Here is a 15,089-nt window from a genome sequence, read left to right as displayed (position 1 = left end):
AGTTTTTAATCCAGTGGGTTAAAATTTTAAAAGTTTTACGCTCCAGCGTTTCCTTCTTTTGTTCTTATCTTCTTATTTAAATTAATAAACAAAAAATTTTACAGTTTTTTATTCTCAAACTGATTACAGATAAAATTGCTCAAGTAAAATTGATGAGATTTCTTTCTCAAGAACAAGAACAAGTTAAATAAATTGTCCTTGAACTTTAAATAGTCTTGTTGTACTAAATAACATTTGGTGAGTATAAAAAATAATTTTAAAAATTTATTATTATTATAAATATAAGCGAAAAAATCGCAACTAATTGTTGCAAACATACGCTCCATTAATTAAAGCTTATTAATAACACTTTGTCTTTAATAAATTATTGAAAAAAAAAAAATTTTCAAATTTACAAAATTTACAAAAATATAAAAACTCCATTATTTATATTTTTTAATCCCTAAAATATATATATTTTTTTTTAATAAATTAATAAATTTTTTTATTATTGAAATATAAAACTCGACACTGAATAAAAATAATAATTTTAATGGTAATCAATAAATAATAATAAAAACACGGCACGTTATTGTTTTAAATCGAAAAATTTATAAAATAACAATTCAATCGCCGATAATTATCATCTTTGATCAATAATTAATGATGATAAAAAAATATTAATTGTTATGAATTATAAATAATTGTAAACACATTAATAAACCACTGATTGAAACCAATGAAAGAAAATTTAATGACTAAAGTGCGTCTGTTAAATGTCGCAAGCTCGTTTGCTCGTTCATTTTATCCTTCATCTCGGTCGTAATCGTCGACGGACTTGTTCGTCATCACTGGCCAACGAGTTGGCCAAGAATAACGTTTGAAAAACCGTCAAATCGATGCCAAAAAAAAAATATATATCCAAGATACTGATACACTGCAGTTACAATTAGTTACTATTACTCTATCCAATGGCAATAAAAGACACTTTGTCTGTTTCTGTTATTTATTTTTAATTAAAAACTATTTGATTTTTATGTTTATTATATTTCTCTACTTTAATTATAATAGGAACCTGGAGTTTCTACGTGAATCGCAAATGACCGAGTCTCGCTACTAAACTTATTTTATTTTATTGAATCATTTACTCTGATATAGTTTTTAATTTTTATTATTACTAAAGCTTAATGCGACAAATAGAGTCATCCATTTTTTAAATTTATTATTACTAAACGTCTAATTCTCTGTGGTTATTTTTTTTTCTCTCTCAAAAAAGTGGTTTTTATCTTCTAAACTAATTCAGTTTTAAATTTCAATATTTTTCAGTTATTTCTAAGGAATAAATTTTTTTGCCGTAAAATTTAAAAATAGTATGAAAATTTAAAATCAAAATTTATGTTTATAAAAAATAAAAAAAACTTTGATATTTAAATCGATAAAAAAAAACCTCAAAAATATTTATTGACTTATTGAGCAATAAAAAACAAATTAAAAGGCTAATTAATAAATTTTAATGTTATTATTTTTAATATTGATTGTCGGATGCCAAATTATAAAAGATAAACTTTAATATAATTAAAATAACGCAATTGAATTACATTCACTGGATTTGCTACAGGTTAATATAATAACAAAAAAATTTAATTATCAAACGTATATCAACAAGTGATATGTGAAGGAACTGTAGAGTGATGTAATAGCATTGATTCAGCATAAAATTAAAGTAAAGTGAATGAACGTAAACCCTTGACTACTACTCTAGTGACATAACTTATTGATAGTACACGGGAATAAATTTAACTCTGTATTTGAGAAAAAAATATCAACCCCACAATCCCGGTGACTATATAATTAATTAAAATAATAATTATTATTATTGTCTATTAGTACAAAAGCTTTATGCGGAAAAGTAATATTCCACTATAAGCTTTCATTGATGAAATGCTTAGCCTTCAATATTCAGCAAGTATTTTGTTGCGTAGGCGTTCTTTAACGATCGATGAGTTACCCGGGTGAGCTGACTAGTTTAGTCGAGCTCCGTTGCTAATAATAATATTTTATTAATGTTTATAATCTACAATAATTCCCAATACATATTTAAAAAATTAATATTGATTTTATATAGTTATTTATCTCCGGTTTATTTTTTTAATAGATAATAATAAACAAGTTGAAAAAATAAAAAAGCGTCATGTTTGACTTGTTATTAATTCATGACCACGACTCTTATCTAACATATATAGTGTTATGTGTGACCTTGGTACCAGGGGTCTACGATCGATCAGAAAAGCTCTTATTCTAGATGTCAAGCGGCATTACTTGTACATCTCTTGTAGTAAGTATATCTCTCTACTCTAGTTAACTCTACTATATATATACTCTCTTTACTTACTCTCTAGCATCTCTACACAACACAGAATACCGAATTCAGCTTTGATGATGTACTTCTCTCAATTGTAAGCTTTTTTTATCTAGGTCAGGGTCATGGTTTATACTCAATCGATCCTAACTCTGACGCAACGCAACGCGGTCTGTTTTTTATTTTTTTTTTAAGTTCGATGACGTTTATCAACATTTCATTGTGTTGATTATTTGTTTTATGATATTTAGTAATCAGCGGAGTTGTGTGACATTAATTTAGTTTCAAAAAAAAATCATTCTTTTTTTTAAAAACTTTAAAGCTTAACTTTATTAAACAAATAATTAAAACTTACCTAAATCAGATTTTGGTTGACTTTTCGTAAAAGTATCAGCAACTGGGAGCTGAAAATAATTAAAGTTTAATTTAATATTTATATAGTAATTTTATTTAAACTATTAAATACATATTGTATTGGTTGGCAAAAAGATAATTGATATTTCATAGATAAATAAAAGTCTAGTTTCATTAGAAAAAAAATGGGTTCATAAAATAATTTGGTTCAATATGAAAAAATAATTTAAATTGAGTGAGAATTTTTTTTTAAATACTTGGCAGTTATGTTCAATATAATATTGTAGTTTTATAACATAAAAACTCAGCTACATATCGTGTATTTACTTTATGAAATATTAAAAAAAAAATAAATAAATAAACACACATAAAGGTTTATTTGATGAGTTATGCTATTTATTTTATGAAAATAAAATTGATTATTTATTTAAGATAATATTTTCGACTAGGGGATATTATGTTAAAAAAAAAAAAAAATGTGAGTACGGTTAATAAAATTAATACCAGAGCTTTTTTTAATAATGTTTTAGGACTAAAATGTTGTCGTTTCTTAACATTGGCTGTTATTTTTGAATACCAATTGGTAAATAAATTTGATGAAGTTGGACTGGACGTCGGTGATGAGGATTGAATGGCATTAGGCGAAAGTTTTGTAATATTAACTGCACCACTAGCACCACCAGCGGGTTCACTAGTCTGTCTTTTAAAAAGCATATTGCACAATTCAGCAAGTTTTAAGTTTACTTTTAGTTGAATCAAGTCGCATAAACGCTATTTACAGCTATTTTACTCCTTTCGCTGTATATTCTCATATCAAGGATCCACATTCACCTGACTCTGACTCCAATATTTTACACCACTAAGAGCTCCATAATTTTGTTATTTTTTAAATTCAAACTCATTCTTGTAATCTTTTACTTGTTATTAAAAATATATATCTTAAACTCGTTGACTTTTGATTTTATTTAATAATTTATCAAAAAATAATTGCACATAGAAATAAATAGATAACTTATGAAACACATGATTACTTTTTATAGTCAATTTGTTATTTTCATTTAACAAAAACAATTGGTTTTTTTATTTTTATTATTATTGAATTGTGCAACTGAAAAATATGTTTTTTATTTAAATTGTAATAAAAAAACTGACAACTATTTAAATTTATCTACTTAGAATGATGACGAATAAAGAGATGAAATAAAATTTAAAAATAAAAAAAAAACCGCGAGAATTGAAATTAAAATAAATTAACTCGACAAACAGCATTCTCGACAGTTTTTTTTTTTTTTTTTTTTTTTTTTTTACAGTCATTCTAATATGCAAACAATTTACTAAATCATCACATAATATTTAAATTATTGCTATAAATTTTTTTTTTTTTTAATTAATAAAACTATAATTTTGCATAATAATTAATTGAGCGGCAGCATAAATTTTTGAGACCTAACATTTTATGAAAATTGAAACGTCATTTATCAACATGACATATAATATCATATTTGTATTTATCAATTTATATATATTGAATTGAATATTAATTGATTGCGGGCTTAATGCCAATTATAATAATAGTTGAATTATGCTATATAAATAAGTACTTGTTTATAAAAATATAAAATGTATTTACACATTAATACACGACTATTAAATATTACTGTCATATTTATTTTGTCATTAAATTAATAATTTATTTTTTCATTATTTATTTTAAAACTATTTTCCATCCAACATAATATTAATATTAACATAATTTCAATGATTTGATTTTTAAAGTTAAATAAAAAAAACATTGATAAGATATTTATAAAATTTATAAATATATATAACACAACAAGTTTAAATATTTTATTTGTTTTAAAAGATTTAAAATTTAAAAATAAATAAAAACAATTCATTTGATTTATAAATTTAAATGTCAACAATTTATGTGTTTACACATTTGCTCAAGTGACATGACTAAAGAATAAAAAAGTATCAATGTTATTTTTTTTTTTTTTTTTTTTTTTTTTTTTTTTTTTTTTTATCATAATTCTTTTTTTTATTGAATATAAATTCTATGACAAATAAAAATCCGTATACTGGCATGAGTATTGTAAGTAGTACAAGTATATGATGTGACTGTGAAAAAATATATATGTTTATATATATATATATAGAGAGAGAGAGAGAGAGAAAAAGAAGTGTGTTGTGATGTGATGTGACTATATGTGACGAGAATTGATAACGATAGACTAAACGGATTTATGTTACAATGAGAATCGAGATTGACAAATATACAATAATCTATCCTGAGACAGTCAACAATATATATATATATATCCATTGACAGAAGACATTTAATATTGAATACCGGATATTTAGTTATGTCTATCGTAATTATAATCAATTATATTATATAATTTTGTAAAATAAAAATTAAAAAATTTCGATCCATTAAAGCTGTAAGTTTGTCGAGTTAATTTTAATTTTTTAATTTAAATAATTTTATTCGAATTAAATGACACTTTCGGTAGATATATAAATATATATAAAAAATTTATATGACAAAAAAAAAGCAGAGACATAAAAATTTTCGAAAAGAGATTTTGTCATGTAATTAAATAAAATAATAAATATTTAAAATATATATTACTATTATCACTTATAACACTTTTTAATGACACACTCAAACAATTAAAAAAAAATTAATTTTTAACACGATTTGTAATTTAAAAAATGTATATACATATGTATGTAATTATTTACAATGAATTTTTTTTCGAGGTGTGATCCTTTCGCGACACCGCTCGCGGAATACTGGATAGCTGGATGATATTCAACACTAGAAGCTACGGTTTAGAATCGAAGCAAGCGCAAAGTTCGAAGCGCGGTGACATGTAGTGTAATAAAATAAAAAAATAAAACCGATAGCAATTTTGTTTTCAGTGACTAAACAACTGAAATATTTAATTAATATTAAATTAATTGGTTTTTAAATTAAAATCAAAGCTTTAATAATAGTAATATTTATTTTTCATTATATAAATTTTTAATAAATGAAAAGAATATCTGATAGTAGACATGAATGAAAGTGAAAAAAGTAAAAAAAATGACAAAGAATTATTATAGAAGGTTATTTTTGCAGTGGGATTGAAATTCACATATGTTTGCGATATAAAAAAGCAATAAGTTGAACGCAGCGAGGAATATCAACCAAGTAAGCAAATAAACTTGTATACTACTATATGAAATCGACCACCGTCACCACGTGTCCTCGTCAATTTAAATTCTATCACTATATTTATTTATTTATTTTTTTTTTTTAATGTTTATATTAATAGTTGACTATTGAAATGACATGACATTTGTTAATAATAGTAATTATTATTATCATTTAAAGTCATTAAACCATAATATTGTCGGCGATAGAATAAAGATACGAAATTCAAAGTCTGTGTCTTAGACATTAAATAGATCAGCAATATTTATTTTTTTATTTACGTCAATAAAATTGTTTTGTTTTGTTAAATTTATAAATTTAAGTTATAGAGAATATTATAGGGTATAAGTACCCCATAAATTTCTGGTCACTGCTCCTTTTTTGGGCATTTAATACTTTATTTTAATTGTGTCAATGTATATTTTACAAATTATTATATTTAAATTTTATGTGGGAAAAACGGTGCCTTTACCATATTATATATTTTATAGTATTTATACTTTACATTTATAACAGGGGTTATCAGATGTTTTCGACGGGATTTTTTTCAGAAACAAAATCTCTAAATACAAAATACAGACCTTACATTGATGGACTACTGTCTAATCTAGCGAAATGCGCTTAAATTGATTGACAATATTCGTTTGTTTAAGAGAAAAACTCGGCCAAAGTTTCTATTTACTGCACAAGTGCAACAAAGATAGTACTCTTCGTGGACTTGAGTGTAATAGAGAGAGAAATACGAACCCCTGTTATATTAAGTGTGCAATTAAAACTCAGGAACCATCTGATTTTATTTTTTTTCCTTTTAAAAAAATTAAATATTATTTAAAAGCGTATATAAGGATAATAAGCTTTAAAAAAATCAAACTTGTACTTATAACTTTGAATTTTAATTAAAGTCAAATGCGGGTAAATAAATAAATGAAATTATATAAATTTTCTATCAATCCAACTAAAATAATAAATATAAATAATGTGACATTAAATTATTGCTGCCCTTTATACTATTAATTATCTGCGCATGACACAATCGATTACATTATGGGAATAATGCAACGACCGTACATTACTTGAGATGAACTTTGTAAGCGTGACATTAAAAAAATAAGCCAAGATTTAGATTTTAAGTATAAATTAAATAGCAAAGAGTAGAATAAACAAAAAAAAATAAATAAATAAAATAAAATTTAAATTGTTAGAAAAGCAGCAGTTACGGCTCATCGAGTAAAGAATAAATAAAAAATAAATTTCTACTTGGGAAATGTTCTTGACAGCAATTATTCAAGATGCTTCAACAGTCAAATCTTTTTTTAAATTATTTTTTGTAATTTGCTTTGACTTTGACTTTTAAAATTTAAATATTTAATTGGAGAACAGTTTAATCATCGCAAAAAATCATTAAATTAAAAACAAAATCAAGTAATAAAATTAAAATTACTGGATTTGTAATTTCTACTGTATCATTGGATATTTATATCAGCTGCCAACTGAATTACAATCGGTCTCTGTATTATCAACATTTTTTTTTTTTTAAGAAAACTTTATTACCAACAATAAAAAATTTTTTTTTACAGCAAGCGTTAAAATTGAACATTTAATAATTAAAATTTTCAGCTTATTTAAATGTTAAATGAACTTGACATCTGAACTTAAATCTGTTCTTCTGTGACAAATTACTTTGATAACCTGTCATTTTAATCAATTTTTTATCTCTCACTTAAGTGAAACAGCTGGATTTTTAAATTCAAGTGCAGGTCGAGCCCAATTGGCTATTTCAGTCAGGCCAAACAAAATTAAAATTAAATAAAAAAAAAAAAATTACTTTATTCAAGTAATTTATGATATTTTGCTTGATTTATAATTAAATTACATAAATAGATCAAGTAAATATTAAAAAATAAAAAAAAAATTTATTGACCTCTAGAGAACGACCCTTTGGAGGCGCGAGTTAGCTGCGCTTTTCTATAAATAAATGTACTAATTTTTTTTTTCAACTCAAGTTTCGATACTAAACATCCGAAAGAAAAAATAAATAGTCGAGTAAAGATAAGATGGATTTGTTTTTTTCTCGTAATTGAATTTGCCAAAGAAATTTTTTGTTGTAATAAAAAAAAAAAGTCAAGTGTTTCTGTTAGAAAAGTATGTAGAATACTTAGAATTATGTAATTTTCGTAAACAGTTAAATGAATAGGTTTTTATTTTTTTTATTTTTTTTCATATGTGAATCAATGAGTCAACGGCGCACGGCCGGATTGTCACGTACGCTTTAGAAAAATTGCACGAACGACATGAATATTAGTCACAGTAATAAAAATATATAGAGGAAATTGAAAAGAAATAATGGTAATAATGAAAAGAAAAATTTAATTTTCTTTCTTATGTATTTGTATATTAAATTTATAATAAAAAAACTTGACTTACCCCTCGAGCGTTGCGGAAAAGTATCGCAGTGTGTGCTGGATCGAAATGATGAGTTCTGCGACGTGCTCCTGGTATAGTTATAGGATTTCTGTCACCAGATTCAAGAGAACTTCTCCTTATAGCACCTGTAATTCAAATTTTATTTTATTTCAAAGGTTAATTTTTTAAAAAATACCCAAAAGTCGTGACAATTTATAATTATTGTAAAAACAGATTCAGCTTAAAATTTAACCACAAATAACTGACATTTTAAATATTTAAATTTATTTTTTTAGAGCAATTGTCACACTACTAAAGAGAGTATGGATCCACAAGAGCATTATACATATATCTCGATCTGCTCCTCGGTTTATCGATTTTATTTTCTATATTTATTAAAATTACGACTTACATTGATTTCTTCTCCTACGTTCTCTCCAATTATTCAAAACTAGACTATTGTCGGATACTTTAAGGGCAATTACAAAAAGCAGGTTCAAATATAGAGAAATTTTCTGAAACTATTTGAGTATTGTTACATTTCCTCTCTTTTAAAGACGACAGTAATATTTAAATATAAACGTGTAATTATCCGCAAAAAAAAAAAAAAAAAACTTACATGTTTAATTAATTTGAATCGCAATCTTAAATAATAAACGTAATAAAATATAAATTCAGTAGCTTGCATATATAATCGTCACAAGAAATGACTAATTGTAAGATGATCAGTAAACTTTGATAAAAATATTTGATTCGACAAATGTACCTCCAATTTAATAAATATAAACAAATATTCTGTTACAAGATTAAAATATTTTGTTACACTTTTTTTTTCCTTACGTGTTTTATTTTTAATATTTAATATTTATTTACGAGGATATACAATATAAATACATAATACAGATAATACATCTGTACACATGTACATAGGCTTGGGAATTAATTTATTCATAAAAATAAGCTTAATCCGAGTCATTCGGTTTATTATTTAAAAAATATTATTTAGTTTCCTTATTATTCTATTAGAAAATATGTAAGCGTACCTGAGAATTTTAATTATGTGATAAAAAAAAAACAGATAAGATAGATATTAATTGTTTGATAAATTACTATTTTTTTTACTTCTATTTCTTTGTTTACCAAAAGATTTTACTACAAGTAAATAATATCAATCAAGCAATTAAATGTTTTTTTTTTTTATTTTTTGCGACTTGATTGAAGCGCTTGTTCATTAAATCACTGAACAAAAATTTCTTGTTTATAAATACATTATTTGTTATATTGTCTCATATTAGTAATAGTTTTTTTTAAATAATAAAGGTTATTAAATAGAAGTAGTTAAGTATTTTTTTAATCAACGCTTTAAAAAAAAAAAAAAATATAACTTTAATTTTCTTTAAGATTAAGGTAAAATTCCTGATAGAGCCGATGAGGAAACTAGTACTCGATCACTCCATGTCTTTGTATATCTATACTCACTAAATTTGACTAAATATAGATATAATATACAAATACATGATCGAGTATCAGTTCTTTCATCGGCTACTAGGAATTTTACCTTAATAAAAAAAATGTAAAATGATAAATTTGTTACACTGTTAAATAATAATTTTATAATTGCAATAACATATGTGTGTTGCGATTGTTTAAATAGTAATAATAATAAAATTAATTGCAAGTGTAATAAATCAAGAGTTGAATGAAACAAGTTATATAATATTAAATAGATAAATAGATAAGACCTTGAAATAATCATGCAGCTATTTTAATATATTTATTAGATAAATTATAGTTTAATTTAATAATCGACATTAAAATTTTTTTTTTTATAAATAAAATGACTGAAGCATGGAAATTTAATATCTTTTATAGGAAATAAAAAATAGTGATAATAGTAATAAATAAAAATGTGTAGTTGTTGTTTTATATAAGTATAGTAGATCAATGATAAAAAGTATATAATAGAATTAAGTAATTGTAAATAATACTTTTGCCAACAAAGTATGAGTTGGCTGCGTCTAAAAAACGTCTTCCAATACAATAATTCTTGACACTGTCTCTCATGTGTAAACAACTATAAAAATTATAACAATATATTTTTTTTTAACAATAAACATCTTTACATAATAAGAGATTACGTAATAAAAAGTACAAAAATTATTAAATGTTAATTTAATGTCACTGAAAATTTTAAAAAAAATAAATTGAGGAATCGGATAAATAAAAATCTTGTGTTTTTTTGTTTACCTTGCTTAAGAATGCTTTCATAAATTCTGTAAGTGGTCTCACAGTCATCAGCAATCCGGGGTGAAGCAATTTTCAATGAACCATCTAAACTCTGACTTCTATTTCTAAAATCATCTTCATGTTTTTTTGGTGTTTCTTGACATTCACTTTGACGTCTTATATGTCCAAGTCTACGGCCAAAATGTTTTATCATCTCTTGAATACTGTGATGGTGATGATGATGATTCTGATTGTGATGAAAACGTTTTTCAGTTGTCTCACTAGTAGGGCTCAATGAGATTGGTGTACCAGCACCATTACTTATTGAGTGACGATGAAATTGATTTCTCTGTGATCCATGATAGAGCGTTTCTAATGGGTTATGATGTGTATAACCAGATCCGTGTATAGTATGATAAACAGATTGATTATTATTGCCGATATGAAATGGATTTACAGATCCGTAGTTTGAGGAAGATGAACCATGACTGGATCCATATGAAGAACCACATGAATGGGCGGACCCAACCGAGTTCCGTGACTGCTGTCGATCATTTATATTAATCTTTTGGGAATTTGTCGTCGATTTTTGTTGATTAAGCAAATCTTTTAGAGCTCGTGTGTTGTCTTGCTGATAATAACGTTTAGCTTCATTTATTGAAATTTTTTCTTGACTGTCTTTAGAATCATTGCTCGAACTTGAACTCGAATTGTGGTGAGACAGAAAATTACTTAACCCGTGCATTTTTATCTATTTTTATTTAATACTTAAACTTTAATTATTTTTTTTTTCTATCGTTCAAAAATTATATTATTTTTATTGGCTTATTAAATATTTCATTGCTAAAGTTTCTTAAACTCAGATTAAAATCTTATCTGTGTAAATAATAGATGATTAGTATTACTATTATTATTATTTTTTTTTTTTTTTCAACTATCATGTGGTAATCGTTAAATTTTTATGGCATAAGCACAAAAACAAACATCAGCTGATTCTTACGCCAGTTTTATTTTTATACCCAAATATAATTATGATTTTCAATACATAAAAAAAAAACAATCACAGGAAATAATTTAAATATTTTTATTTTTAAGTATTGGTGACATTTTGGTATACACAGAAAAAACGGATTTCTTGGCGTAAGAAATATTTTCCATTATAAATTCAAGACAAAAATTTTTTTAAGACTAGAAAAAATTTATCGACGCAATAAATTGTTTTTTTTTTTTTTTTTTTTTTCACTCTATAATGGAAAAATTTCCAAGGGCGAGTAAAAAATATTTGGGCCAAGAAATCCTTTTTTTCTTATATCTTACTGATGAGATTAAAATTTTACACAAGGGAAATTATACTAAACTTTAATGTAATTTCATTTAAATGACAATTGAATGGACATTTAAATGTATATATAAAGATAGGGGAGGAAATAGTGTAGGAAGTTTTAGTTAAAGGTCAAATGATTTTATGACAATCATATGAATATCTGATGCACTGATGCCAATTTAATATTACCCACGCAAACCAGTTAATTTTGCCAGATTTGTCACGTGGATCAGACAATAATTCAACTGTTATTTATATTAAAACTTAATTTTATAATATAAAAGTATACCTGATACCAGTAGTGTCAGATATTTAAATGTTAGATAAACATAAATATGTGACAATTTATTAATTACATGTGATTTAACTCTTTTCAACATTGTCACATGTAATTTAATAATACAGAGAGGTTTAATTGTGCTGACTATAATTGTTTGAATCAATATACTTAGAATAAGTATATGAAGAAAAAAAAGATGACAGAATAAAATTCATAGAATTTTAAAATAAGAGATTAAATTTTTTATGGTAAATCTCAAGTGATGTCAATCGGATTTTGTTATCCAGGTCAACTGCGAACTTAAAGTTTATATAATAATAAAAAATTTCAATTATTATTATTTATTTTTTCTTTCTTTTCAAAGTGCAAAAGTAATATGCTAATTATAGAAATAATTTTAAAGATAAAAGAATGGATAATTATAAAAAATTATAAAAGAAAACTAAAGTACAGTAAAAAATTTTTATTGCGACAGTGTTGTGGTAGATCAAGGACATTGCGCTGTGTATGTATTTAGGTCAGAACAGATGAAATTTTTGAGTGTGGATATATAGCTGTTGTAGGTACTAGGTCGTATTGATCTACTTTGCAACGAAACTTTCTGAATAGTTATCATTTTTTTTATTTTAGATTTTATTTTACTTTAAAATTAAATTTTCGTAAACATTCGAGATATAATAATAACTATATTGACACGAGCTTTATATAAAATGCATAAGGCTTCACATAATATTTTTAAGAAAGACTGATGTGTTTATTTAAATTTAGCAAGACTGGAAAATAATAATCGTTGGGATGCTAACTTTATTACTAACTTTCATGTCTTTGAAAAGTTATTTATCTGAAATCTCTAAGGGGATCAGGTTCCTTGATAAAAGATTAATTTTCATATTTATTTTTTTTTTTCTATAGTATGAGTATATTTTGTCGGATGAATCATCTTTCGTTTAGTATTACACTTTTTTTAAAAAAAATATTATGTTTGTCACAGAAATTACTTCTGATATTGCTGTGATTAATAATTTTTCGTTTAAAAAATAATAAATCGATTTAATTTTTATTAAATTTTCCAAATGGAAAATTTAATGAAATGACAGACAAACTAAAGATTACTTTTATATCTTGGTTTAAAAAAATTCATTAATCGTTATCATATGAATTAATTAAAGTAAACTATTTATAATAAGAAAAAAAAAATTATGTTTTAAACGCATGTGTACTATTTGCGTACTTTCTAATAATATTTAAAAATTATATTAATTTAATTTACGAATATTTACTTTGAGTATTATTTGTCATTCCCACATAGTTTCAATTAAATTATTTACATGTATTTTATTATTTGACTCATATTTTTCTAAATAATATATGTAATAATATTTGAAGCAATAACTTTTAAACAAAAAAAATTTCATTCTTTTATTTCTACCGTCTTGTCACATATTGTTAATCTATATATATATACGCCTTTTAGCGATTGTTAAACCAAGACTCTGTTAAAACCTCTATTAATGCAACTGATAAGATATAAATGTACATATACTGTTGTCATTCAACAACAATAGTAGCCATTTATAATACATATAATATAAGAAAAGAAAAAAATAAGTAAAGTCTTGCAAGACCATTCAATACGAATAAACAATCATCAGACAGCCTTCACATATATATATATATATATTTGTTTTTTTCAATTATTAGTATTGTTATTATCAACAATAAGAAATTTTTATATGATTATTAATTTTTTAATTAACAAATCGCGTTACAAATGCCATAAGGGCGTATCAGCCTATTATACCCGGGTGCCATAAGGGCGTACCAATAAATTTTTTTCGGGAAACAACGTACTTTTACTTGAAACGCGTAGAAATGACGAAAAAAAATTTTTTTCAAATTTGAAATTTTTTGGTACGCCCTTATGTCACCCGGGGTACCCACTAGGAGCCATAAGGGCGTACAAAAAAAAAATTTTTTGGGAAACGACGTATTTTTACTTTAAATGCATAGAAATGATGAAAAATTTTTTTTCAAATTTGAAATTAACTTTGATCACTTTATTTGTGATTGAGAGTGATCATTTTGAATAAAAGTATTCCAAAAAATTTTGATCAAAGTTAATTTCAAATTTGAAACAAAAATTTTTTCATCATTTCTCTGCATTTAAAGTAAAAATACGTCGTTTCCCAAAAAATTTTTTTTTTTGTACGCCCTTATGGCTCCTAGTGGGTACCCCGGGTGCCATAAAGGCGTACCAAAAAATTTCAAATTCGAAAAAAATTTTTTTTTGTCATTTCTACGCGTTTCAAGTAAAAGTACGTTGTTTCCCGAAAAAAAATTTTTTATACGCCCTTATGCCTTTTCAAGGGTATTTTTTTCGGGATACGCCCTTATGGCATCAGTAACGCGAAATAAAATGAGTTGAATGAAATTTATTTAATGAAAAAATCATTTAATTTTTACTTTCACCTTTGAATGACAGAAAAAAAAAAAATATTAAATTTTAATGGGTCATGCAATGTTTAAATTAATAGTCAAGTTTTGCTTGGTCATATATATATATATATATATATATATATAGGCGTTCAAGTAAAATTAATAATCAGGCAAATCTTTGCAGACAAAATGAAAGTAATTTATAAGAATAAAAATATATTTTTTTATCGAATAAATATAAATTTTTACGTAATTATTTTGAAATTGATAAAAGCGGGAATTATGTCTACGACTCAATGATAATTAAAAAAATATATATATATATTGAGTTAAAAGCAAATAAACGAGACTCGTTAAATAAAAGAAATAACATATATGATGGGTCATAGAAGGGCATCGATTAGTCAATTAATAAGTTCCGGAGGTTTTACATTGATTAAATTAAATGACAAATTAATAATTTAAATATTATATTGGGACTATCGATTTTATATTATTGTTGCTCTCAAGTTTTATTTAAAAGATG

General features: G+C 24.5%; 1 protein-coding gene and 1 long non-coding RNA gene across 4 annotated transcripts in view; one reads left to right on the top strand and one right to left on the bottom strand.

Moving 5' to 3' along the window:
• LOC130663957 (dentin sialophosphoprotein) overlaps positions 1-15,089 on the bottom strand; it is a 44,146-nt gene that overhangs the window by 5,322 nt on the left and 23,735 nt on the right. For all 3 annotated transcript variants that reach the window (XM_057463550.1, XM_057463551.1, XM_057463552.1), the window contains 2 exons: positions 8,319-8,443; positions 2,694-2,742 (listed from right to left, as the gene is read on the bottom strand). In XM_057463550.1, coding sequence (XP_057319533.1) covers positions 2,694-2,742; positions 8,319-8,443 — 174 coding nt within the window. The remainder of the gene's footprint in view (positions 1-2,693; positions 2,743-8,318; positions 8,444-15,089) is intronic.
• Positions 1,678-3,419, top strand: LOC130663963 (uncharacterized). Its single transcript, XR_008989268.1, has 2 exons — positions 1,678-2,314; positions 3,223-3,419. It is a non-coding gene; the product is annotated as an uncharacterized LOC130663963 (long non-coding RNA).

The sequence above is a fragment of the Microplitis mediator genome, chromosome 2 (assembly GCF_029852145.1).
Source record: "Microplitis mediator isolate UGA2020A chromosome 2, iyMicMedi2.1, whole genome shotgun sequence".
In the NCBI taxonomy this organism is placed as follows: Eukaryota; Metazoa; Arthropoda; class Insecta; order Hymenoptera; family Braconidae; genus Microplitis; species Microplitis mediator.
Note: the sequence above shows the minus strand (reverse complement) of the source record. Positions and strands in the feature narration are given on the sequence as shown.